Genomic DNA, 27,395 nt, shown 5'->3' on the forward strand with positions numbered 1-27,395 from the left:
ATGTCGCTTTTAGTTGCAGCTCAGCATCCCTCACCTCCATCCTTCTGTTAAATAGTTAGCTCAGGCCTAACGTGAGCTGCTTTTATTTATACTAGCCGATTTGAATTATGTATGATCCCCCTCCTCCCTGAAACATCCTGTTAACTCGGGGGGGGGGGTCTTGTTTTTTTTCTTTTTTATTATTATTATTTATTGCAGTTTCTTCTAACTGGTTGAGGTTTGCAGTTCTGAGTCACATGTCTCTCATGTTGCAGCTTTACGCGGCTGGGTGCTGTGTGAAAGCATGGAAATGATGAAGATCGAGCAGGTGGTTGTCGGAAACGACATGAGGTCCACCTCTGCGGAGATGAAGCCTGAGCCACTGGTCGCCCCCTGTAAGATGACATTTTACATTAATGTGACTCCTCTTTCTAACCGCCACAGACACAGCAACATTATCAGCTTACATGTTTTGATGATAAGTCCACCCTTACTGAACAACTCTTCTCACTGTGACGTAGACCAGCATGAGAGTCTGCAGTGCTTCCAGTGCTTTATCACCTTCTGTAACTCCAAAGCTAAAGAGAGACACATGAGGAAGAGTCATCGGGACCAGTACAAGCAGCAACTGCAGCAGGTGGGAAAAACAGGCTAAATACGCCCAGCAGTTCATGCATGATGTGTAATGTTTTACTCTCCAGGATTATTTATTAATCTTTGAATTTGTTACGTATTAATAAAAATAATCATTTTGGTATGGAAAACAAGAAGCAGCAAGTCTGAACATAGACTGTAGATAAATGATGGAAAATGTGTTCAGGTACGAAAAGTGAAGCCTTGATCATACTGCATCCACGAGTCCACTGAGGTCCGACAGAAGTGTATTTCATCATCACACGGGGAGCATGACAATCCATGTCAATATCAGCATGCCTCCCTGTTTTTGTGATCATGTGATCGTTGTGAGATTTACCTTACAATGCAAAAACTACTGCACGTCTGCAATGGATTATAATTAAGGCTTGAAGCTAAAGCAAAAGTGCCTCAAACCTGCACTCTTTTCAGTGGCCAGCAGGGGGAGATTCTTCTGATTACAGAAAGATTATATAGAGGTCCAATAGAGAAAGCAGCTGTACTTCTCACACGATTTGTGGCTTTAGTAACTGCATTTCTCCTGAGTTTAAGTTCTCAATAGCTAGTTTACAAGATAATGTTCACGCTGTAAACTATGGTTCTTCTAAGAGTTAGAAATTAAATGCAAACAGGGTAGGCTTCAGGTCAACTCTTCTGTACCCTATGAATGTGTAGTGTCACTTGGCTTCACAACAAGGCTACATACCACCCTCTGCTCAAAGTCATATGCAAGAGGATTACATCTTTTATATACAGTCTATGTATTTAAAAAGCTGGAACTGTGAAATTGTGACAATATATGTTTGAATGATGAAGAACAACCCACACTGTTTTCTTGATGATTGCCCAGTAATCCAGAAAGTTGATTCTGTTCATCATCACAGTGACTTCTTCAGGCTCAGCTGACTGCAGGTTTTCCCAACTTTATAAACAGTTTGGTTGCATAACGACTGAAAGTAGCACCACTGACTAATAATGAACCATGAGCTCAGTTTCATGATCGTTAATATGCAAATGAGGGACATTTGAAAGTCAATGTGTGCCATGAACCAGCCCATACAGACAAACAAACGAAGTAATATAGTGAAAGTGTTTATGTGCCGAGAGGATCGCTGTTGAGGAAACCGAACAACCCTCTGGCTAAGTCAGGGGTGTCAAACTCAAATACACAGTGGGCCAAAATTCAAAACTGGAACAAAGTCGCGGGCTAACATTAATATTTATTGAAAAAAAAATCTTCCTCCAGATATAAGAATGAATCTTTTCTTATGGACTCAAATAAGTTTTGCTGGAAAACTGAATATGGAACAAGCACAGCTTAATACTAAACAATATATATATTAGCTGTATAATACCAGTAGGCCAGCTCTAATAGTAATTTGGCATGGCTTCGCGGGCCAAATGTAATTAGGCTGCGGGCCAAATTTGGCCCGCGGGCCAGAGTTTGACACCTATGGGCTAAGTGGATGGCACAGCACAGCAGACCTACGAGAGAGTCCAGACCAAGAATATGCAGCATGTTTACAACTACAGGCCGGTGGCCACTTTTCCACTGATGAAGATGTATACGTGTGGTTTGAGCAAGGAGTGCAATTATGTTAGAAGAGAACAGCCATCTCTGAACCAAAGAGGGGGCCTTACAGTACATCTTTCATCATATTACAGTGCTGTGATTAGCACTCGTGGTCAACAGTGGTCATAGAAATTTCAGTATTAGCAGTCTTGAAACTGGTGTTAGTCAGTGGTCCAAGTTTCAATCATTGTGCAACTGTGATGAGGTGAAACATTACATCAAGTTGTACAAAATCAACTTTCTGGAAATTCACATTGTTGCTGATTAAATTTCTTACTGTGAATATTTACAGAATGAATACAAACAAACAAACATATATTTCTTCTGATTTTTCAGAGTAACACTGTCTTCACATGCTACAAATGTGAAAAGTTCTTCTCCTCTTCCGAGGAGCTCAGCAAGCATCAGGCCACCCACAGCACAGAGGAGAAGGCCTTTGTCTGCTCTTACTGCCAGAAAAGCTTCTTTACCTTCACCGAGGTGAGGACATGGCAGGCATTTTAAAGCTTCTTTTCTGTGCTGGAGGCTTCCAGTGTACCATTTCTTACTGTTTAATATTTTGCAGCTGAACCAACACAGACGTCACGAGTGTAAAGAACGGCGGTGTCCCTGCAGGGACTGTGGTGCTTCCTTCCCCAGCCCGTCACGACTTCGCAGCCATCGCATTGCGGTGCACCCCCAGCCCCCAGAACAAGCCGATGACCTGAACACCTTCCAGTGCTGCAAATGTCATCAGAGTTTCCAGACGGAGGAAGAGCTCCTGCAGCACCAGGAGAAATTTGCCAGGGAAATAAACTGTGACGCTAAGCTGCAAGGCAAAAAACGCGGGCGTAAACCCAAGCATGCAGCTCAAGGAGCGACTGGTGACAGCAAGAGGATAAAACAAGAGGGAGCAGATAACCACGAAGAATACAGTGACCCTCCAACAGACGGCTGCTCCTCCTCCGAGCTCCAGATTCCCTGTCCCGAAGCAGACTGCGATCTCATATTTCCTTCTGTTTTAGCCCTGCGGGCACACAAGCAAGTCGGGCACAACCCACATGCGTGCATACAGTGTGACGAGAGCTTTGCTCAACGCGAGCAGCTCAGCGCACACAAGGCTACGGCTCACAACTCTAGATACACCTGCCTCACCTGTGCAAAGAGCTTTACAAGAGAAAGCAGCCTAAAGGCTCATGAGAGCACCCACACCGAGCGAGAGGAGGGAGCAGAAAATACATAATATAAAGGGAAGAGACTGCAACTCGTCATTACGTGTTTAGATTAAATGATGGTCAAAATGAAGACTGCACAGACCTGTACAGACCAGGTAGTACTCTAACTACATGATCACCTTGGCCTTTTCTTCTTACTAATCCTTCCAGTGTAAGCTATCCTGGAAAGCCATACCAGGGTTTGCACTGTGAGGAAGCAGGATGGTTTGGAGGCAGAAGGCAGAGACATACCAGACAGTCAACTGGGAAACTTTAGTTCGTGTCCACTCACTTTAATCTCATCACAGCTTTGTTAGGTTTACCCCGCAGCTACTACTGCTTTAGCGTGAGTAAAACTGCACTTTTATAATGTTAAAGACGTGCTAGAAATCTCGTTTTTCTGTGTTTTTAGTGGGTTGACTTGATCTAAAACTAAAGGTGGCGACACCAGCACATGTGCACTTACTCACACGGCCACCAGAGGTCAGTTATCTTGAACTGTAACTATATAATTCACTTATTTTATCATTTTCTGATGGAGGATTGTGTCTGTTGTTTTATGTTCTACAGACTATCCTTAAGAGCTTGAAAAGAAGGTAGCTGGACTTCTTTAATTTTGTCCATAATTCTGTCCATATTACCTCCACATTACCTGTAACGTATTTTATTCACTGTAGACCAACAAGTTATTTCTTACAAGTGCAGTGAATGTTTTGTATTTAGCTGAAGTCAGACACTGTAAGTCCCAAACATGATACAATCTTAAATACTACAGTACAGCAGTATATAGGGTTCTCTGTCAAGAGACAGTCAGCCTCAAGGTTTCATTTCTTTTCTTTTTTTTTCTTTGTTTTTCAGAAGTTGTTGCATTAAACCGTACTCAAATTCCTGTGCTGTCTTTGTCCTTTTTATATTATTATATTTACTTAAATATTTATGATGTGGAAAACACTTCAGTTTGAATAAGTCTGAAAGTAAGTAATTTATGAAGAATCATTTTAATTGTTTTGAGGTGTTTTGGATCAAATTCTTATCTCTTTAAATCTCTACATCTAGTTGAACTCTCACCTTTTATACAGACTAGAATAGACTTTATTTATTATTTTTTTATTAAGTGTACTACTAATAATGTGTGGATACTATCCCCCAAATACTTGATTGTACTTTAGAACAACTACTTGACCTAATGTGTGATCAGAATGTCCCTCTGGTCCATGTTTAGATGATGGCATCACACAGCAGCAATGCCCAGTTGGCACTAAGGGCCTCAAGGTGTGGTCTTCTGTTGCTGTAGCCAATTTGCTACGACATTTCATGTGTTGTGCATTCAGAAGTGCTCTTCTGCATTCTTTGGTTGTAATTGGTGGTTATTTGAGTTACTATTGCCTTCCTATTAGCTTATCCTTCATCAGTTCCACAAAATGGACATGATTGTTTGGGAAAATGCTAGCAGATCAGCAGTTTCTGAAATACTGAAATAAAGCAGCCAGCCTGACACCAACAACCATTACACATTCAAAATCACTTTCTTCCTCTTTGTGATTCTCGCTTTGAACTTCAGCAGGTCGTCAGATATTTGTGTGGAAGAGCAGTTGAAGTGGGAAAGGTATATGACTAAGTGGCTGTGTTTGGATAATTTTACACCACTACATTATTCAGTTAACTATATTCTGCAGTGTCTCAGATTTCAGTACTCACTACGTGGTTCCCCAGTTACAACAGTGATAGGGGCAATTCTGCTAGATCAGTGTTGTTAGGTTTTATATCATTTTACTGATGATATTTACTTAATGATGATACTTTTGAGTGCCAGACTGACTTATACTGACTTCCTTTTCATGTAAGGTATGAATATTTTACTGAGTAAATGGCCAGAGTACTGCATGAACTCTGCAGCTTTAAAATCAAAGTGAATAGATATCTGTACTTATTTGACATTTTAGAGAACTGAAACAACAACTTTGCTGTTTTAAATTATCTTAAAAGCTGACAAATACTCTCCCTTACTTGCATGCGTACACACACACACACACATACAGAGTTATTTAGGACAGAAAACACAACTTTAACTTATTAAGGTTAATATTTGGCTATTTGTGTTTCCCAGAAGAAAGAAACCAATCTCTAATAGTTGTCAATACATGACAGACCAGAGGACTATGACGACTGCTGGAAACATACCTTCTAAATTTTAACTTGATGTTTTATTGGTTCTAAATAGTTTTTATTTAATAACAAAATTAGAAATGAAATACTTAAGACGTATTTTAGATGCTTTAAGAAAAAAAGAAAACACTAGAGATCCAGAGTGTGCAAAGTAAGAAATTTTATGTATTATAGAAATAATATTGCTAAGATTTACAAAACAAAAAAACAGAGTGATTTTGGTATGAAAGAACATTTTTCTTTAACCAAATCTGATACGTGTAACTGCTTGAATAAAGTTCATCGAGTTGTACCACTGTGGGCGGGGTTTACCGGTGGTAAGAAGCGGACAGTACCACTGTTTTTATATTTATTACATCCTTTGTTTAAACTTATATTTCAAGGGTGACCTGGCCAGAGAGCACCAAACACAGTAGTTGATATTATTAAATGTATAACTGATCTTAGAGTGGATCTAAGAGGAGTGCCACTGACCTTGAGGAGATTATTTATTTATTTATTGGCAATGACTTTTGTGAGTTAATTTACTTCATGCTAACCAGCTCTAACAATTTTATCTCTTTCTACCTAGTCCACAGTTCTTATACTACTACTATTGTTGTTGAACTCATTTAATTACAATCTTCTTCCTCCTCTTCTCTCAGCTGCTCCCTCTAGGTGTCGCCACAGAGGATCATCTGCTTTCATTTAATCCTATCTTTAGTATCATCCCCTGTCACATGAACCCTCTGCATGTATATCCACTATCCCTCCTCTGCACATTGTCAAACCATCTCTCTCTTCCTCTCTAACTGTCCAAACCCCTCAACCTGATCTGTCCGTCTGACGTGCTCATTTTTAATCCTGACCTTCATCTTGGCCTCTCCAAACTGTACATCATAGCAGGTTTCCATATTGTCTGTAAATCATCCCTTTCAAACAATTATTTAGAATATAGACTTTGCAGATCATTGCATTGTGAGTTTATATTTTACACTATATTCAAACTTATTGCTTGAAGAAACACATGTTTTTTTTACAATTATTCAATTTAAATTTGCACATTTATAGCATAAAGTAAGTGACAGTTATATGGCTACAGGAAGCTTAGGAGTGCCACTCCTGCTTGGTGTTGGGGTTAAAGCTACATAAGGAAAGGTTACATTAAGCACACTTTAAAGAAAAACTAAACATTAAGCACACCACCAAAAAACACATGCATGCAATAAGCAATATAAAAGAGGTTAGCTGGACCATAAAGTGTCTATTGACTTCCAGTCTGCAGTTATTGAACAACCAAAGTATAATAAAAAAAAACATAAGATGAAAAGAATGTGGATATACTGATACTGCTGTTGTGAGAGTGTGTGTAAGTGTTTACTTTGCATCAGTAACATCTCATAGTTTCCAGTTTACTGGAGTGGGAGTACCGTGGCACCTCTGCGGGGCGGAAAGTTCGTTTTCCCATGATGCACTAGTGCCTCTTTCTATCTCGCGCCTTTGCGTCGCAGCAGTCATCTTGCCACTCATCGCTGCAGCCACTCTCTGCTGGCGCGCCGTCCGTGTTGTTGTGTAGTAAATAATGGCGGCATCGGGAGGCGGATTATCTTCTCCCGCTGCTGTCGCGGGCTTGAGTAGCCAGACACCGGCCCGGGCTCGTTTTCCGGGCCGGCCGTGCACGCTTCGCAGCAGGCAGCGTTCGGAGAAACGTACCAGACGCGGAAGGTTGGGCTCGGAGGAGACGGAGCTGCCTACCGGAGGGCCGAGGCCCGTCAACATCGGCCTCGCGTTAAGCGAGGATCCGTCCCTCCTGCGCCTCCTTGGGCTGGAGGAGAAGCACAGGCGGCGGAGAGATGCGGGTTTCGAGTCCAGCAACAGCGAGGAGGTAAATAAGCTAAACATAGCGTGTCGGCTCTACGGGAAACAGTCGCCTTAAAAGACGAATAAAGGCAGTTATTCAAAAAGAGCTGCATTCAAAGGCTCTCTTTCCTTAGTAAGCGTATTTTAGCTGACGTACCGCTAGTTAGCGACAGTGTAGCTAGCAACAGAAGCTAGCCGCCTGCCTGTAGGGTAAGCTTCATTTAGTTTTAGCCAACAGTGATCCCACACTGTAAATGTAGCTGGCCGCTTGTGTTTGCAGTGTTTTAGTGAGGATTATAGATGTGTATTGTTAGTGTGATGACTTCTGTACATATTTGAAGTTCGTTGTTTGTTTTAAAATGATCATATCAAAGCTGTACGCTCGTTTACATATATAGAGATCAAGCCTGTGTCCCGCTGAGTTTGTTGGCATGAAAGAAAAACGATAATTAGATGGAAACTTCCGCAGAGGTGAGGGGGAGTTTTTGTTGTTGTTGTGGAAGCCTGTAGATGTCTTTGTTTTTTTTTCCCTCCCTCGACACGGTTTGTGAGTTGAAGTTCCCACCCTGTGCCGCTAATCTTGTCGTAGTTAACAGCCGCCGCCACCGCTCCTGACTTTGGGGACGGTACTCTCCACGTCAGAGAGGTCAGCTGACCCGTTCGCTGTTTTGAACGTAAGACTAACGTGAGATGCTACAGGAAGAGAAATAAACGGAAACTCGGCAGTATAATTATATATTATACATAGGGAACCAGGCTTAAACAAAAAGAAAGCCCAGTACTAAATGTGAGCAGTCTTTGTTTACAAAACGCTCATTACGACCACCCTCAGCCTTCTTTCCATGTTCGTATGTAAGTTAATGATTAAACCGCCAGAAGTAGGTTTTCTCTACATGTTGCACCAGAGGATTTGCAAGAAAAATCACATTGCTTCGACAAAAGATGCTTTCTTTGTTTACTTGCATTTGACATTTCACGTGACATTAAGAATTAACTTTAATAAAATGGTCTGTGAAGGTTCTCAGATGAGAGGTGAAACGTCTTCAAGCAACGTAAAGAAGTCCAGATGCTTTTCTTTCCAAGCTCCTTAGCCTTTAATAAAATGCATTCTTAAAGAAATTTTGATCGAAGATTGGATACATTTGTTTCTGATCATCTGTTTCACGTACTTCAGAGGTGCATGGACAGAATTGTAAAAATAATTTTCCTCACATACAAAATCTAGAATAATCAGATCCCTTCATATTTATGACCTCATGGTAAAAGTGCTTACTTGTGTTTCATAGTTTTTAAAACTAGAAAGGGAGGCAGAGCATTAAGGTATCAGGCCCTTCTGCACCTCTCGCTACTTTTAAGATTTAAAACTTTGCTTTTGCATAAAGCATACAGTCATGACTGGCAAAAGTGACCCTGAAACGTCCATTAGGTATGCGGCACTAGGCTTATGCTGTGGGGGGTTTTCCACGATGACTGAGGGTTTCCTCTTCACTCAGCTCTTTTCACTCTGTGTATTTATACACCACTACTGCATTTAATCATTAGTAATTATTAAACTTGGCCCTCTCTTTCCCATAGCTTGTCCTTTGTCATGTCTCTCTCTGCTCTCTTCTCTTACCCATCACCCACAGCTGTCTCAGTGGATTACTGCCCCTCAGTTAGTCTGGATCTGTTGGAGGATCTTGTTAAAAGGGAGTTTTTCCTTCCCATTGTCTCCGAGTGCTTGCTCATAAGGCATCATCAGATTTTTTGGGGTTTCTTTATAACATTTTAGGGTCTTTAGCTTACAGTATAAAGCCCTTTGGGATGATTGTTGTTGTGATTCAATTAAATGGTAAGGATGAAGTCTTGGTAGCATTTTCATTGTACTTTTTCAGATCCATCCAGCTGATGGGTAATGTGAAGACTTTTACTCTACATAATGTGTTTATACTTCCACTGTTCTTATTAGTGGCCTCTTTTTAGCCCCTGTCAGGCTGGATTGTGATAATAATATAATCTCATATATCAGATCTAATCACAGGAGCTTTAATGTCTGCAATCAGTCAGACTTCACTGATGCAATCCCTTTAGGCTGGACTGTAACAGGGTCACATGGCTCATAATAAAGCTTGTGGGTGCTGGTGCTCAACTGGAGTATCTCTAACACTCATGTATACTGCAGTTATAGAATAGATATCGTTAGGGGAGTTTCAGTGGTGATAAATCTGTAGACTCTTATTCTGAGTGTAAAGATGGATGTGAGTAACTGCTTGTTTGAGGTTTCTTTCACTTTAATGCAACCTTTGCATCAGCGGTAGAAATGTGCATTAACTCCAAACTCTACTTAAGATGCTGTTGCGAAGAGAGTTTGCCTTTATGTTTTTAATAAGTGAATATAAATTTTTTTTTTTCAGGGAAGAATAGGGTTCAAATTGCCCAGAACCTATTCCATTATTGAGATGATATTGCAGCATATCTAGCTACAGATTAGAATGTGTAAAGGGAGTGAATGGGCCCAAGTCATTATTTATGGTTGACTAACAGATTGACAGACTTTTCATTTGGCACATCCAATCTACAGCGCTCTGATGCAACGGAGGAGTAAGAGTAGCGAGCAGTGCTGGTCTTAGATTGTACTTTCAACAGAATACCTGAGCTTTAAATGGTGGAAACAGAAAGTGGTGAGAAGGTGATGCAGTCTTTTTCATCTCTGTCTCTGGATGTTGTGGACTGTGTGCAATTTAAGTTCTGAAACTTCAGTTGGGCTTAAACAGATAACACCCAGTCACATTCAGAGAAACCCAAGTGCCTGCTGAAACCTGCTGTTCACTGTTTGAAACTGAATACTGAAAGCTCTTTGAATGGTCTCATTTAATTATTTTCATATTATTATAGCCAAAGGCATTCTGTGATTGGTTTTATAGTATAGTTTTTTTTTTAAATTGTAGTATTGGAGAAATGTGAAATTTTGCATCATATCTTAGAGGGAAGAAAAAGAATGCAATAAGAAATAAATGTCTGAAATTGTCTTGCTGCTAAAACATTAGAATCCAAGTATCTAGGGACTGATGCATAGCCTTTGCAGAGGTATGCAGTCTCAGGCACCTGTTGTTGTCTTTAGAAGTTCAAAGTCAAACTGAAACTCGAGTGTATTTATAAAGCACATTTAAAAACGGCTGACATTGACTAAAGTGCTGTACAAAGGCTAGAATGGTTAAAAAAACATAAGAAATAAGTCAAATACATGTTAGTAGGTAAACACATACAGTCGTGGCACACAAGATATCAGTGAGCGAATCAAACAGACTCAAATGCCAATAAATAAAAACAAGGTGCAAACACAGAGAGTGCACCTGTCCTCAAAGTTTAAATCCAGAGTGGGGAACAGTGAGAAGCACTTGATAAGCTGATGTAAATCAGATCTATTTTCAAAAAAAATTCAAAATTAGGGGTTGTGTTATCCCTGTATTTTACACCACATTTTTTAAAATGAAAAGTTCTCAGGAAGCTCTTTTTTGTAACTGTAAATATTACATTACAGGTTCTTAAGATAATCTGTGGCCACTACAGATTACGTAGAGGTGTTGTGGGATTTCCACGTGAAGCGATTTGTTGTGACAGGTAAGTGACAGCTCTGACTGTCACTTTGGTAGTTTAGCTTAGCTTGCATAGCTTGCTATGGAAGCAGAGTGAGGTTGAGCACCCAGAATAAAATAAAATGCAACAAGATGCTTCTGCAGCAGTCTTTCCTGCTCCAAGTAAGATTCCACTTTAAGTCTGTTTATGCCATATTTAACTGTTTTATACACAGTGGCTGCTGTTTTTGGAGCCAGCACAGTCACTGTGGGAAAATAAAAATCAGTTTCTCTCTTCATTTTTTCATTTCTTATTTATTATATATTGTTGGATATATTTTAACATATTATCATAAAAAATGAGAAATTGTAGGTAGCAAGTATGCATGCAATTTTTCAGTGCTGTCTGCCAAGGTCACAGAGATCAAGAAATTCTAACATGACTTCTTGTCCAAATGCTTTTTTTTTATACAACTCAAAAATTGTACTTTATCTGCTTTATTCCAGGAGGATGAGTTCACTGGATTTGGGATGACAACAGTTCGTCCACAAAAGGCTTCTGCTGCTGTTTCTCATTCGTCACTCAGCCAAGAAAAGTCTCCTCATGTTTTGGATCAATCACAAGAAGCAAAGCCTCTTATTGGAAAAATTATACCCAAGACCTCAAAGCCAGGTCTGATTGGAAAAATTGTACCAAGAGTTCCTAAAGAAGACTTGGATGGTAAAGAGAGCGAAGAAAAAGAGAAGGAAATACCAAAGCATGTAATCAAACTACAGGGAAAGCAGGTAGCTCTCACTGCAAAAGCCAAACATGCAGACAAGCAGGCCTCAGGTACACAGAGTGGTACAAAATCACCTGATATTTTCAGAAAAGCAGGAGAAACGGCACATTCAGGCGTGTTAAATCAAGCAGCTGCTACCTCAGCTGGTGGCACCAAGCAAGGCAAGTCAGCAAATGCTGTGACGGCAGCAGTTAAAGGCACAGAAAGAGCTCGAAGGAGGATCAAAGAAGAAGGCGAGGTGTCAGAGGACTCGGATAGGGACCAGTCCCTGACGCGGAGGTCTATGAAACGCGTCAAGGGTTTTGAAATTGGGCAGCCTCGACGCACATCTCATCTGATGCCTTTGCCGTTTGCATCTTTTCAGAAACGACAAAAGAAGAGGTTTGCTAAAGGTATGGGTGCCTCTCCTGAGGCTGGAGCTGAGGCTGGCGCCCAGAGTGGGGTAGAGGCGGCGATGCCCCTTGAGTGTGAGGCTGCAGATGTTGTTGAAAAAAGAGCACACAGAAGACATCAGCGCAAATCTGTGTTTGGCTACAGGAGGAAGACAAAAAGTCTTCCACTCATTAAGGGGCCAAAACTCGGTCGTCCTCGTACTAGGCGTGTTTTTTATACCTACGAGCCAGAACCCATTCCAGCCACAGACACACAGGATGGCAACGAGCTGCTGATCCAAGATCAGAATGTTACTCCATCGGAGAATAAGGCAAAGCCATTTTCAGAGGAACTAGGCCAGAGCTCCAGTAACTCCTGCACTCCATTAACGAGTGGACGGTCTTCCCGAGTGATTAAAGCTCCAAAGAGATTCTTGGATGAGGAAATGATTCCTTTTCCGAAGGGCCCTCTGTCAACATGGCTGAAAAGTCAACAGAAAGAGGATGGAAAACCAAGTGCATCCATTCTCGAGGCAGGTTATGAAGGCAAATCGCTACAGTCGGACAGTGACTCTAGATCTCTTTTTGACAGCCCGTCAGGCATGTCAAGAATCTCAAAGCCCGGCCCAGGCACGAGCCACCTGGAGTTCTACAAGAACCTCAAGAAACTGACGTTAAAACTGGCAGAGAAAAAGAAAGGACCATCTGACATTCATGGAGATTATGCACAAGATGGTGACAGTTTGACCTCTCATGTCAGGAAAAGACGGAGGTCCAAACTCATGATGGAGGAGTTGGACTCACCTGGTGTTGTGAGGAAGCTAGCTGTGGTGGTCAACACTGATGTGGAAACGCCCTCGCAAGTGCCGTCAGAAGATGGAGATAAAGGAAACAAGAGTAAGGATAAGTTGTATAATTTATGAAAAACTTGTGGTGTATAATATTTAAAACGTTAGTGTTTATTTATCAGTGCAATTTGGATTATATTCCATAAAGATAAAAATAAATGTGATTGTTCCACTGTATAGTTGTATTCTTCAGTGAAGAGGTGTTTGCTTGTAAATCCTCTAATTGGAGTCAACTTTTTATCCTGTTTCAAATGGGGTTTGGCGCAGTCGAAGCACCAAAAGTAACAGCGGACAGTTGCGAGGGGCCAGAAGTCAGTGGGCCCAGCCATCGACTAGGTCTCAGTGGAGCCAATAAGAGGATGCTCCACCTGCTGAAAAAAGCCAAAGTCCAGCTCATCAAGATTGATCAACAGAAGCAGCTGAAGTTGTCACAGGTAAGAAATTCTCTCTGTTTCTTTTAATGAGCCCCTCGTATGGTCTTTTTATGTTGCCCCTCATTTCATGTCTATGCTGCCTGCAGTTACTGTGATTCAACTGTTCAGGGTAACTGAGTCCTCCTATTCTATATATTGGTGAGAGAATAACCATCATCTCCTCAGTATAAAGAAGAATAATCATAGCATCAATATAAAGACTCAAGAATGTCAGAAAAGTCCTGAAGAGAGAGTGGACGCAGGGAAAATACAGAGAATTAGAAAAAACTTGAGGTGTGAATATGTTTGGGGGAAAGTACCAGCATTTTATTTGTTTCTGTTGTGGCATGTAAAACACCAGGATACGGCCACAAGATAATTAACATATAAAGATAAGCGCTAGCAACAACATCGACAAGTTACACTTAGGTTGTGCAGCAGAGGTCTAAATCAGTCGTCTGATGCCTGTTGGAGCACATTTTTCCTCTGGTTTTGCTTTTGCTTTGTTTTTTGTTTTAATGGTGACAGCAAAGAGGTTGTAGATGCACTACCCCCACCTTGTATCAGAGTTTTGCTTTATATCCTACCAGGAGAAGGTAAAAAAACAATACCTATACAGGATTTTCCCAGAAGCTGACAGCAGGCGTTGTGCATGTTTGCGTGATTGTGCCAAACAGTCTCGCTTAACAGAATTCCATGTATTTTACTGATTTAGCTTTATGAATGAATTAAATTTGACTTAAAATAGTTCTGCTGTTTGTTTCATTTTGTTTGTTTGCTTGCTTTGCAAGTCCAAAACCTCTTTGGTAGGTGCTAATTTATTTGTATACAGTGACAAACGTGATATATACAAAACATATATAACTTAACCATCTTTTATTACTGACATGTTTGGTTTTTCAAGGCTGTAATTCTCTGATTATTTGTTTGTTATCTAGTCAAATTGAATATATTATTTGCATTGTTCAGATAAAGCACATTAAACAGATGTCAGTTGTAGAAAAACCTCTGGAAAATTTTAATGGGCACTTTTTACATTGTTTCTGTATTTATTGTATTATGAAAACAATTCCCTGAAACAATCAACGTGAAAAATGAGAAGTAAAAACTCAAGAAGTGTTCTCACCTAATTTTACATGTTTGCAGCACAGTTCGGGACCTGTTCAGTAGACCGTCCTGATTACTGACCAATAGCAATAAAACTGATATGACATCTGCCAGAAGCTTAGGGCTTTTCAGTTGTGATGCTTGTGATTTAGCCATTTATTTGAGAAGCTAATGACGTAGTATCTTTTAAATGAGACCTTGATTTTCCTGTTTGTTTGAACAGTTGGGCTCTAGAGAAACACGAATGCCAGTGAGTGGAAGGAGGAGGAGGAGGAGAGTTGGCCTGCCTCCCAAAGATGTTGCTCGTCAGGTAATAAATGTGCATTTCTTTCTTCTTCTTTTCTGTTAATCGCCAATACTGGTATCATTTTTCATTAACTAAATATTACCTGAGTTCACTGAATTTGTATGTCTCTGTATGCAGGAGCAGCCTCTTGGTGGTCCGAGGATCAAACACGTGTGCCGGGCAGCAGCTGTGGCTTTGGGGCAGCCTCGTGCCATGGTGCCAGATGACATTCCCAGACTCAGCGCTCTGCCACTTCACGAGAGAGAGGGCATCACCTTTTCTCCCGCAGCTGAAGGTACAGTCCACCTCCATGTGTAGTTTTTAAGAATGGAGTTGTTAACGTTCCTTTAAAGATATCTCTGCACTGTGTATGTGCAGCAATTTTTATTTAAGGCTTGAAAAGAATGAGGGACTGACACTTCAGATATTATTCAGTGTTTTTTAGTCCTATCCCTGTTAATGTATAAGAGACACAGTTTATATTTTAAGTGTCAAAACCATAGACTGTGTAAAAGCTGGACATGGCTACCATGAATGTCACTCACTGGTTTGAGGTGAGCCTTTTTTTAGGTGTTCTGTAACTGGATATAATGATCAAAGGGAGTACCTGACTTTGAAACCACAGACTTACTAGTGAGCTTATCCTGGATAACCCTTTTTTTTTTCGTAACGCTTACAATAACCAACATTTAAAAAGTGGGCTTAGCAATGTATTTTTTCCCCCCATTATTATGAAAGGAAATGAATGACTGAGCCAATAAAGTTGTAGCCACAAAGAATGCCCCCTGGTGGCTGTTATTAAAAAAATACAGGCTTAAGGCACTTCCCCATTGGCTTACTTTTTTCTGAGCTGGAAGCTCTGTTTGGTTTTTCTGCTGTCTATGGTCAAAACAAATGCAAACTAAACTTACTTTGCATGAAAAAAGGTGCGTGTCCTTTCCTTGAGAGATGCACAGCAATATATATATGAGTAAATACATGCCTTTGGTTTTTTACGGGCATGAGAAGAATAAACTGAAGCTGCTGATGTGCTTGATCAGAGTCTCTCAGTCTTTTCGGATGGTTGAAATGACAGAAACTAATAATAAACAAATATTAAAAGTAGAGTTTCCTTAAGAATATCCACAGGTCATGAAAGAATAAGCTTTGAAATCAATTTCCAAAAAGCCATAGGAGGTATTAAGTCTCAAAGGCTTAAGTATTGACTGAATTCAAATGCATTTTATGGTATCTGCTGTGTTTTGTAGCAGTTATTTCAGTTCAAATGTTTTTGAATGTGCTCACTGTTAGGAGGACTGTTGCCACAGTCCTATTCAGTCCTTTTTATGGAGTTTCAGACAACTCCGTCACTCCTGCAGCAAACACTGCCACTACTGTGGCAGTGTTTGGGAGGAGGCAAGTGGCTCATGTTATTATTTTAGCATCCACTTACTCAGGTTAATTTAGTGGATTTTGGATGATATTGGCCCAGTATTAGCACAATGTGGATAAACTGGTGTCTGCACATCTGTCAGCTAATGCAAAAAAGGGGGAGTACAACACATTAAAGTAGGGTGATTCCACAGATAAGTTTTGAAACTTTGTCACCTTGTTGTTGTTGTTGTGCCACCAGTGAGCTGTTGTGATATCCCATCATATTTTATGGTTATGAAACATAACAAGAAAAAAATAGAGAAAGAAATTTGAGGTACTTGAATCATGAATTTCTATTAAAGGTTATATGAAAATGTTGGATTTTATATCCTTCTTACGTTTTTTTGCATCACAGTACCTATAGGGTTACACCACCAGCTACTGCTTATGTATAGTTGGTGTTACTACAACCATCCAGTAGTCAGGATTAGTATTTAATTCACAAACTGACTGTAGTAATATAGATTGACTCTACTGTATGTAACCCTGCTTTAAGGTTGGGTAGGGTAATTAGTGTTGTCTGCACGGATTTGGCAAAAGGTGCTCTGCTATTTTATTAAAAATGAAATTCTAATAATGAAATGAACTAAAATATTCGGATCCAATCTGACTAGCAAAGCTTCTGCACTTCTAAACAAAAAACCTAAATAAAAAAACAATTATGAAGCATAATTTTGATACATTTTGGCAAAAATTAACATGTAAGGCAAAAAAGTAAAACATGCTTTTTTTTCTTAGCTCAATGTAGTTGTAACTAAAATATTTTCCAGCAAAAATATCTCTTGTCACACACAGATTAGCCACCGCTGTTGGAAAGCTATACCCAACACTGGTCAAGTGAGCATCACTCAGTATGAGGTGAGGAAGTACTGTTTGACAAACGGACTCACTGAACACTACATCTAGACCAAAAAGTGATCCTTTCACAAGCTTCTTCATGCATTATTTATTTAAAATTTCAATAAGTTCGCACGTCTAAGTAATTTTTCCTTTTTTTTTTTTTTTCCAAATGTGTGCAGTAGCATTGAAATAATACAACTGTGGGATTCAAGAGGATGCCTGTAAGTTTGAAACGGGTTACCGTACATAAGGGAGTTCCCACCCATAAAGGATTTTGTCTCCAGTTTTCATCCAGTCACCTCATTTTTATTGTAGAGCATCTTTAGATTTCCACCTCTCCAGACAAAAGGGAAGAAAGGTCTGTACTCTGTTTGGCTCCAAGTAATAATTAAATTCTTAAAAAATGTAATCCTCAGGAAGTTTGTTAAAGAGACAAAAGACCAGCACTAATCGATAAAAATCAGTGTAACCTGTTGACTAACATGTTAGCAGGTCTACAAAAAACCAATCGCCACCAGATATGGGCTGCAACAATTCATTGAGTAATTCGAATGTTTCGATTATTTAAAAAAGAAAAAAAATCATTGACACACGTTGTTTGCTTCAACGTTTTGTTCAACACGTGGCTCTGTAGCGTGCCGATGTGTCAAAAAGATTGACAACACAACAGCAGCAGTGATGATGAGGCTGGAGCCAGAGTCTGTTTACACACCGAGGAGAGCAAAGAAGTGAAGCCGGTACAGAGATGGTGAGCTCAGGTTACATGAAAGAAAACCTGTTTCTAGTGTCCAAACAACATCACTGTTCCTGTGATCACCATTAAAACATTTACTGGGAAAAATCCACCGGTGTTTGTTTAACACAGAGAAAAATCTGCAGTAAGGCGACATCAAAATATGCAGATGAACAGTTTTATTTTTCACAAGCCAGTAAAAATGTACATGGGCCAGTAAAAGTCTGAGTAGCCAGTGGCTGACCTGTGGGCTGTTGTTTGTTTGACTTTGATCTCTGACCTTGGGATTATAAATATTTATTTTTGGTTTAAGACAGTGTTTTCTTTGGGAAAAAAATTCAGTTTTAATATGGCACATAGATGCACTCAAAAGCTTTAATTGTTGTTGTTTTGTTTGTTTGGTTTTTTGTTTGTTTTTTACAGCTGTTGTATGCAGTTAAACTTTAAAATGCTGTAATTTCTAAAATGAACAAGAATGAGCAGCTCTGAAAAACCTGGATTTTGTTCTCTATTGAATATTTATAATTGCTCATTAATAAGAGAAAATTATTTTTATCCAATTAATCAATGGAGTCATCGATAGATTACTTGATTACTAAAACAACTGATAGCTGTCGCCCTACATGTGATTGCAAAAACAACAGAAGATGAGGGCTTCTCCATTAATGCAGTGGGTCTCATTCACTAATATGTACACTGAAATATGTCCAAAATTACTGTTTGACTTACAAAACATTCTCAACAATTCCCACAGCGGGCTCACTACGCCCTCATTTCTCCAAATAACAAAACCTGTTTCCCTCGAGGTGACGAAGAGAAAGAAGTGAAGCCTCTCTTGCAAAAACCCAGACGATGGTCCAGGTTTCTTGTAAGAGAGAGAGAAGCATGCACAGCTGGATGTGGTGTGAAAGAAAGTCTGATTGAAGAAATTGAAATAAGTTTCTGAAGAGGAAGCCAGATGAGTTCAGAAGTCCTCCTCTGGGAGCTGCAATGGCTAAAATAAACAAAGGATGATAATAATAATAAATACAGTTTTTTAATATAATTTCCTCTGAATAAAATACAATGTCACGCAAAGTTGATTGGAAGAAAACCCAAAACTAAATTAAATACTCCATTTAAAAAATAAGTAAATAGGTCAGGAAGCACCAGCCTATCTCATGGTAGGATAATGACAAGAAATTAGATATCAATTGGTGACATCCAGCAAGTGACTAATTTCTTAAAAGCAGGGATGCAATTGTCCAGTGGACTATTACCAAAGCAATATCCAAGGGATTCATTACAGAAAGATATACAAGACAGAATCCTGTACAAGATTTATATAACTTTAAAAAAAGAAAAAAAAAGAAAAATGTTTGGATGTAACAGAAAAGGCGAATCCATGGAGGAAAAAAATCAAGTTATATGTAAGTATGTTTAAAACATGATTCACGATTTAGCATTCCTGCAAAAGAATCAGTCATCATAGGAATCAGAAATGGTGACATGGTACAAAATATGGAGCGAAATGGTGTGCAGACCTTGTTTTTTCTCTTGTTTGCAACACTTTTTGGGGGGGTTAGGAATTAGAAAAGTTTGCCTTGATGTGCACACACTTGGTCTATCAACTCTTCAGACAGTCGTTAAAGGAGAGTAGCTGTACAAGTGCAAACCAAACAACAGTCCATTAAGTATAGAGTGGAAGACGTTAGATCTGCAGGCTGAATAGTGAGATATGGTGTCCAAAGATGTCACCCCCAGCACATCGCATGCACATAATGGTGACGCAAATGTGTCCTATGGCTCTTTTACCCGGCCTCTCTGTCTCTCGCCTTCAGATGTGGCAGATGATGACGATGACATCACTGATCAGGGCAGGACCCAGTGGGTTGTCTCTCAGGAAAGCATCCAGCGCAGGAGGAGAGGGAGGGGCAAGGGCCACAGGTTCAGGAAAAGGAAGATGCTGAGTCAATATACTCGTGGAGGAGTGCGTTCGAGGCGCTGTGGACGCTGCAAAGGCTGCTTGGTGGAAGAGGACTGTGCCAAATGCATCAACTGCCTGGATAAGCCCAAGTTCGGGGGGCCAAACACCAAGAGGCAGTGCTGCATGTGAGTGAAGCCCATCACAGATTTGCATTATTGTGCTTTACATGAAAATCATGACCTTTTTCATATACAGATAAGCCCTTAATGAAGTTTTACTGAATGCTTAAAAGGCATTTGAATTATTTGCCAACACTCACATTAAAGGAGCTGGCTATATAAATGTATATATAAAATATATTTTACTCAACTCTTGTATTTTCATTTATATGTATGTTCCAGCTCTGTAACCTGGAATAATGTTGCATGTCATCTTGAACAAAGCTAGATACGGCTGCTGTATAGGCCCTAATTTCATATACTCACTGAGTTTGACTGCAAGAAGATAATTTGATTTCCATTACATATTGATTTAATTTAAACTAAGCCAGCCTGAAAGCTGCATGTTCTCATCACAGACTGAATAAGTACAGCTCCAAACTATTGCTGTAAAGGCAAGTTATCCAGCTGTTTGCGGAAAATCATTCATATATTTGGTCCACAAATTAAAAATGAACCGCGCTACATGTTTTAATTGGTGCCTAAAATACTGTGTACCTTGTAGATTTAGAAATTTCTTGTACATGAAACATAAAAAAATACTTATTTCTTTTCAGTAACGCATATTAAAGAACTCAGTTAATGAAGGCAAGTTGACTCTTTGAGTTAAACACATTTATAGATGGGTACACTTGAACTTTGCCCTGGACACACACTTATGTTTTTCCATTTTTTCCCCCTTCTAGATATAAGAAGTGTGACCGGATTGAAAAAGCAAAGATGGCACGGATTGTGAAACCATTTAAAGGTATGTTTTTATTTTTGGATATACATTTATTTTTTAGTTGAATCTAATAAGTTTGAATGACTACTCCGGTTTAAAAGCTTGTGTACATAATTAATCAAGGGGCTCCTTTTTCTCAGTCCAGGCGAAGGGGTTTTTGGGCTCCGTTACAAGCAGTGACGATACAAACTGGACTTCTGGAAAGCCGGCCGAGGGAACGTCCTCGATGGCGCTTGGAGTCCGGAAGCATTCACTGCGTAACATCACACCGCGCTCTTACAGCAGTCTGCTTAAATCAGAATCTGAAGACGAGGAGGACGAGGAAGAAGGAGAGGACAGGACAGATAAATCGACAGTAAAGCCAAATGTAGCTGCTGCCAACAATCAAGGTAACTAAAGCTTTGGTTTTGGCACACAAGCCTCTGAGTGTCAAGTCTGAATTTCACTCCATTCTTTATTTAAGCAAATATTTATCCTGCATAAACGTTTCATGAACGACTCGCACAGAAAAACAGGCGCAGCATGATGTAAATCATCACAACGCCTAATATTGTTTGTCAGCAGCTAATGATTGTGAAGCAATTTTGGTGATATTTTCTCCATAATTCCAGCTGTGGCTCTGAGCCACACGGAAACACCAAAACAATTCCTGAATTAATTTCATAGCAGTTTTGATCTACATGATAACTGGAACTTATCTATTTAAAAATATAATAACGCTGAGATGTCTCAGAAATTGGCAACTTGATATTACACCACAGACTTGGTAAAAGAAAATCAAAACGCACGGCACAAAGTTGTGTAGCTTGTACTCCTTCCTCTGGCAGCATGCATGCATCAAGCAGGTTGAAAGGAGAGCAGATGCCAAATCTACTCGATTACTTTAACTCCAAGTCTCAGAGCCCCTGAAGTTGTAAGTTGATGTTTTTCCAGTTCAGATGTGTTATTTCTGATTTTCCAGCTAATTTTAAGGTAATGTTGACTGCCCTGTTGGTAACTTAGTTGAGGTAAACATGATTCGTAAAAATCATAACAGTACGCACATATGCAAGATATGTAGTGAATATACACAAACCTTTGAATATGAGCTGTTGAGTTCAAGGAGTTCATAAATAGATGGAAATAAATATGTCAGTTTACCACTAAAGCTCATCGGGGGCTCGGGTCCAAGTGCATCCTGGGCCGTTTCCCCAGTTAATTTTTAAGAATGATTTCTTTGTGCATTCTCCAATAATCTAAATATTAGAAGCACAGAATCCCTCCTTGCTCTGAGCCCTGATATTGTTTGAAACCTTTTTTGTGTCAGCAATTTTTCTTAGATTTGTGTATCTGTGTTTGTTTTTTGTTTGTTTGTTTGTTTGTTTTTTTGAGATCTTGCTTCTCAAGATGGTGGATCAGCGGCAGACGACCCAGATGCAGGGAGGCATCGCCGGCTGCCTTCCAGAGGAGCTGGCAGCAGAACCAAAGCTTACAAGGTAAAAACATGTTTCCCTAATCCGCCTCTAATAGACCACCTAATGGAGCCTGGGACAAACAGTACTGTTTGGAAAAGTTTACCTTCATACCTGTCAGTATTTCTAGACAGGTGTTTAATTTTCTTTCTTTCTTTTCTTATTTTAAATATTAATAAAGCTTATCTTATCTCAATTCATTTATTTGATTAATAAATGAATTTTCCTCTATAATTTAACTAAATATTTAACCCTCAAGTCACAATTGAAACACTTATTTCCAAGTGGTGCTTTTGTCCAGCTCTGAATTTCATTTTTCAGTTTTTCCACTGTTTCTTAGTTAAACCACGTCTGTTGGGATAAAAAATTCCTTAAAGAAGTCTTGTAGCCCCGTTGATCTTCTGTTTCTCACTTCCAGCTTTTTATAAGACCCTTTGCATGTACTCCGTCTGTTTCATAAATTATGGATCAATCAAGCTACGTTCGGGATAATCTACAGCATGCTTTTTTTTTTTTTTGGTAGCACCGTGAGTGATATTCTGTTTGAGAACAACATCATTGTCTCATTTAGCACCATTAGTGAACTTGTTATCCAAGTATGATGTTGGTATGGGGAAGGAAAGTCATGCCCCCCCTGTTATGCGTGTTTTACTCTCTGGAGTCTTAATGGTGGTGTTTTTTAAAATTAAAAAATATATATATATATCTGCAGGAAGACGCTGAAGAAGATTCTTTTGTCCAAAGTCAAATATTTTCTTCAACGTAGAGGTGCTTCTTTAAAATTGGTAATAACTAATATTCAGGAGTCAGTACGGCAGTTTGTAAATAGTGACGGAAGCCTCTTTGTGTCAAGTGTTTAGTTTAACTGGGACTGCGATTGCCTTAATCAACACAGCAAATGTGTAAAAAGTCAGCATTGCCTCCTCCCACCCCTGACTTCACAGCTAAAAGGCTGTTTGCTTTGTCTTTATTCGGGCTGAGATGATTCTTGGTTATGCCGCTTGCTTCTTCTTACTAGCATTTGACATTTTCAAACTAGAGCTGTCAGTTTCGAAATTGTTCCTCTCAAATCTTGTTCTGCTGGCTTGAAAGAATGGTCTATTGTCAGTAAAAAAAAATTGTTTTTGCTTCTGCATTGCTTCAAACTTCTGCATTTTTTTGTAATCTCTCACTTCCCCCATAAAGCTGAGAACAGATATTCTTAAAGTGTAGTCCTGTCTTGTCTGCATTTGATGTTTTGCAAATTAGTAGCCCTATTTTTAGCAGATTATATGCACAGAGATGCACTGTGGGTGGGGGGTGGCACCCGGCAGCACTTGTAGACATTACAGCAGGAGTATTTGCTGTGCTATCTCTAATCTGCCAGATTATGCTGCTGTGGCTCGTTGCATGAACCATTTTTTGGTAGTGGGTTGGTTTTTGCATGTGACACAACAGGTGTATTATCTCTTTAATTTCATAGAATTCCCAAGTGTAGAGATGGAACTATGCAAATCCATAATTTATGAAATGACCTTTATTTATTCTGCATTCCATCTTACACACCTGATTTGTTAGATAAATTATTAGTTTGTGTGCATTCTATAGCAGATTAATTTAAATTTCACCAAAATATTTGTTTAGTTTTGTGTTTATGATTTTTCTAGCTCTTAAAATAGTGTGTATTAATACTCAGTTAACGCTTCTGTGTGTGTTTCTGTACCGCTACTGAATGCATACACTTTAAACGCTGCTTCCCGGCTAACCGTCTTCTAAAAGTCGCAGTGCTCCTTCCGTTTTCTGTCATTTTGGCTGTTGCCGGTTGCCGCCGCTGCATGTCACTACTATCAGTGTAACTTTGGTACATCTCTTGCTGGTTGGCTTAGGCAGTCCCCTCCTCCACAGGCACAGGAGAGCGCAGAAGAGATGGAGGCCAGAGAAACTTTCCCTGAGCCCAGACCACCCTGGACCCCAATGCGGCAGCTACAAATACACTTATACCGTCTGCCTGACTTTGTCCTGCAGTCTCCTGCTGTGTATTTGCTGCGGCAGTCGCCCCAACATGATGATGTGGATCGGTGTATTGCACAGTCGCATCCACAGTTGTCTCATCTTGCAACACAGCCTGCTTTTTCCCATTTGTCATGTCCCATTACAAACTGTCCCCCAGAAATATCCCATCCTGAAACACAGCCTGCTTCTCCACTTTCACCTCATCCCATTAGAGACTCGCCACAGAAGTCTTTGCTGTTACGTTTGCAGCGTTTGCCCCAGTCCGTGGTGCAGTCAGCCATGCATTCGAACAAATATGTGTCATCACCACCTCAGCAGCATCCACAATCCACGCTACACTCAGCTCTGATTCAGGTTTCATCACAGCAGTGCTCTCATGGGCGTCCAGGGTCTGAGGTGGAGCACACAGAGACGCACAGAGCTAAGACAGATAAAACGCTGAGCAGAGTTGTGCCTGGCCCCCCTCAGACTGTCAGTGCAGGCGCAGAATTACAGGAGGACGCACAAGACGAGCAGGAGGAGCGACGACTGGAGCAGGCTGAAGAGGACAAGCCGGATTCTTCTGTAAAAGAGACAGTGCTGCAAAACTGTCCAACAACTGACCCACACTCTGTCCTTCGTTCCCAGAATCCTGCAGAGTGTACGTCAGTGAACACCCCGACAGGGTTAACTAACGGATTTCCCCAAAAGGGCCTGTCGCAGAACACGTACAAGATCCGTGTAGACTTCAAGGTGAGTCTCAGCAGCCTGTTTGCTTTACAACTCATTGGGGTTTGTATTTACTCTACAGTGTTACCTTTCAGCACCACCGTTATCGCTTTCTCTCAGGAGAGCTCATTCCACCTTAAGATCCCCACATAGCTGTAAAATATAACTGATCTCAGACTGAATGCCTCAGGAGGTTTTTCATAACAGCTGCTATACAACTGCTTAATGCACAATAATATGATTTTATCCACATTTATTAAGAACTTTATGATATATTAATGTTGCTTTGAGGTTTCAGATTTGTGCTGTTATCTGTGTCGAAGCTGCCGTGCCATATAATTTCCTGCAAAGGAATAATAAAGCATCCATCTATCTTCATCTGTCTGCATAAACTGCAGGTTATTAAGTTTGTGTAGCTTCAAGTAAGGTGGTTGTTACATCTGTGGGCTTTGGTCACACACTGGAAAGTCATTTTTTATAGAAAGCATCATCTTTGGGAAAATGACCTTAGTGCTGACTTCATGTATGACATCAGCAAACACATTTGTAGTTAATAGTCTGAGTTACTGATTTCAGATTTTCTTTAATTTTCATTTTGTAGGTTATGGCTCAATTTAGAACAGTGTATATGAAAAAACAGTATGAGGCATATTCAGTTTACAAAAATAAAAAAAGGTCAAATGTCAAACTAAATTTTCCTTGCCATGTTTTATATACAGTTTAGGGGTCTGAGAAAATATCTCTGAGAGAAAAAGTTCATTTTCACTATGACAAACACTCTTTTCAGTTTGCTTTCAAACAAACATCAGTATTTTCATGCTGTGTAAATGGGAGGAGAAGGCAGCGGGGAATGTTTGTTATTTCAGCATATGGATGATCAGCCATGCTCTCATTCAGTTGTTACAAACCGGCATATGTTCATAACCTTGATACAGGTTAGTGAACTAATGTAGCACCTGGAAACCTCTGGAGAAGAGGCTCTGATTGCTTTGTTTGTGCTGTTATTGGGTGTCTGTCCACTAGGAGGACTGTGCGGTCCAGAATGTGTGGCTAATGGGCGGCCTCAGCGTTCTCACGTCTGTCCCAACTACGCCTCAGCCCGTCTGTCTGCTCTGCGCCAGTAAAGGGCGACACGAGGTAAGCTGAGCTTGACTAGTTTGGCAAAGTATGCAAGTTGCTTATTTGGGTGCTCACGCAAATGGCTTGTTTTACATTTCAGTTATGTGACAAAAAACAAAATAGAAACATTTCATATGCATTCTGAATGTTGTTATTGTTATTTTTTTAACTCCTCTACCTCCCACTTCCATCAGATGATCTTCTGTCAGATCTGCTGTGAGCCTTTCCACAGTTTCTGCCTGTCACCTGAGGAGCGCCCCCTCGAGGAGAACAAGGAAAACTGGTTCTGCAGGCGCTGCAAATTCTGCCACGTGTGCGGACGTCGAAGCAAGAGCACAAAGGTGTGTATGAGGCGTAGCGAGACTTTATAATATCCCAAGAAGAAGAAGAAGAAACAAGTTTGCAAACATTATCCACGCTTCTTAACTATTTTACACACGAGATCTGAATTAAATTACATATTTATCAATTTTTGGTGTACATCATAGTCGAGTATTTACCCATAATTATTATACCTTTGTTTTTTTGTCCCTTCACAGCCTGTGCTGCAGTGCAGGAGATGCCAAACGTCATACCACCCTTCATGCTTGGGACCAACATACCCTAAACCTATGAACTCCAGCGTCCCCTGGGTAAATGCATTAACAGCTTTAAAGTAATTAGGAATATGTTCAGTTTATTTGAGGATAAATGTGACGATTTCATGACACCGTACATCACATATGTCTTTGTGCAGGTGTGTATGTCGTGCATTCGGTGTAAAAGTTGCGGCGTGACTCCTGGAAAGACCTGGGACTTGACGTGGAACCACGAGCAGGACCTCTGCCCTGACTGCACTTCACTCCACAAAAAAGGTAAGACTTCTGAGAGTTGAACTTGTATGTAAATATGCTTGAAATGGATGATGTGACTCGTCTGTGATTTCTGTTTACTTTACGTCAGGTCATTTCTGCACTATCTGCCACAAGTGCTATGAAGACAGTATCCAACCATCACAGATGCTTCAGTGTTCGCAGTGCAGCCACTGGATTCATTACAGATGTGAAGGGATCTCAGGTGAGTTTCGCTCATAAAGTTTTCAGTTCAGTCAGTTTTTGTTCACTGTTTGTTGGATTTCATGTTTTCTCAGGCTGTTAAAAGTAGACCCCCACCCCCTCCACCCCTCTTATTGTTGTAATGCATCTATCAGTTACAAGGGTGAATACTCATACTTTAATAAGGCCACAATTTCAAATAATGACATCACATTACAGACAACTAATCCCTGTGAGAAGAAAGCTCTGGTTTCTGGCTCTAAAGGCTTGATTTGAGACTTTTCTAACCCAAAGAGTGGATATAGAGACAGAGAATAAACTTGGGTGGCTTCACCAAAATAAATATGAATAAATTTTAACAGTGAATTAATCAAAACTGAAAGTTTTCTAAATATATAAAGGCTGTTATGAGCTTGTTTTCTGAATGAGTGACTTATAAAACAGGACCAAACTATGGAGATAAAATGTGATTGCTGTTAACTTGCTGTGTAGAAACGAAGTTCTTCTTCTCTG

General features: G+C 40.1%; 2 protein-coding genes across 3 annotated transcripts in view; both read left to right on the forward strand.

The window, feature by feature from the left end:
- Window positions 1-283: 283 nt before the first annotated feature.
- LOC146609596 (uncharacterized) lies at window positions 284-3,407 on the forward strand. The gene is made up of 4 exons (XM_085346711.1): window positions 284-374; window positions 501-616; window positions 2,522-2,665; window positions 2,751-3,407. The coding sequence occupies exons 1-4, from the start codon at window positions 284-286 to the stop codon at window positions 3,405-3,407; spliced, it is 1,008 nt and encodes a 335-aa protein (XP_085202837.1).
- Window positions 3,408-7,054: 3,647 nt separating this feature from the next.
- kmt2ba (lysine (K)-specific methyltransferase 2Ba) overlaps window positions 7,055-27,395 on the forward strand; it is a 35,100-nt gene continuing 14,759 nt past the window's right edge. Inside the window, exons 1-15 of one of the 2 annotated variants that reach the window (XM_085347046.1) lie at window positions 7,055-7,408; window positions 11,445-12,987; window positions 13,206-13,372; window positions 14,682-14,768; window positions 14,883-15,039; window positions 19,551-19,821; window positions 20,541-20,602; window positions 20,719-20,967; window positions 21,950-22,053; window positions 23,914-24,753; window positions 25,753-25,866; window positions 26,043-26,189; window positions 26,388-26,480; window positions 26,585-26,702; window positions 26,791-26,904. In XM_085347046.1, coding sequence (XP_085203172.1) covers window positions 7,106-7,408; window positions 11,445-12,987; window positions 13,206-13,372; window positions 14,682-14,768; window positions 14,883-15,039; window positions 19,551-19,821; window positions 20,541-20,602; window positions 20,719-20,967; window positions 21,950-22,053; window positions 23,914-24,753; window positions 25,753-25,866; window positions 26,043-26,189; window positions 26,388-26,480; window positions 26,585-26,702; window positions 26,791-26,904 — 4,369 coding nt within the window. In that variant the 5' untranslated portion in view covers window positions 7,055-7,105. The remainder of the gene's footprint in view (window positions 7,409-11,444; window positions 12,988-13,205; window positions 13,373-14,681; window positions 14,769-14,882; window positions 15,040-19,550; window positions 19,822-20,540; window positions 20,603-20,718; window positions 20,968-21,949; window positions 22,054-23,913; window positions 24,754-25,752; window positions 25,867-26,042; window positions 26,190-26,387; window positions 26,481-26,584; window positions 26,703-26,790; window positions 26,905-27,395) is intronic. The other variant, XM_085347047.1, reaches the window with a different exon arrangement.

This window comes from Diplotaxodon limnothrissa, linkage group LG22, assembly GCF_057381915.1.
Source record: "Diplotaxodon limnothrissa isolate DT_005_m linkage group LG22, D_limnothrissa_male_GT1.1, whole genome shotgun sequence".
NCBI lineage: Eukaryota > Metazoa > Chordata > Actinopteri > Cichliformes > Cichlidae > Diplotaxodon > Diplotaxodon limnothrissa.

Coding starts and splice junctions, on each gene's coding strand:
- LOC146609596 (XM_085346711.1), top strand. CDS start 284: ATGGAAATGATGAAGATCGAGCAGGTGGTTGTCGGAAACGACATGAGG. Junction 375..500: donor TGAGCCACTGGTCGCCCCCT/GTAAGATGACAT, acceptor ACTGTGACGTAG/ACCAGCATGAGAGTCTGCAG. Junction 617..2,521: donor ACAAGCAGCAACTGCAGCAG/GTGGGAAAAACA, acceptor CTGATTTTTCAG/AGTAACACTGTCTTCACATG.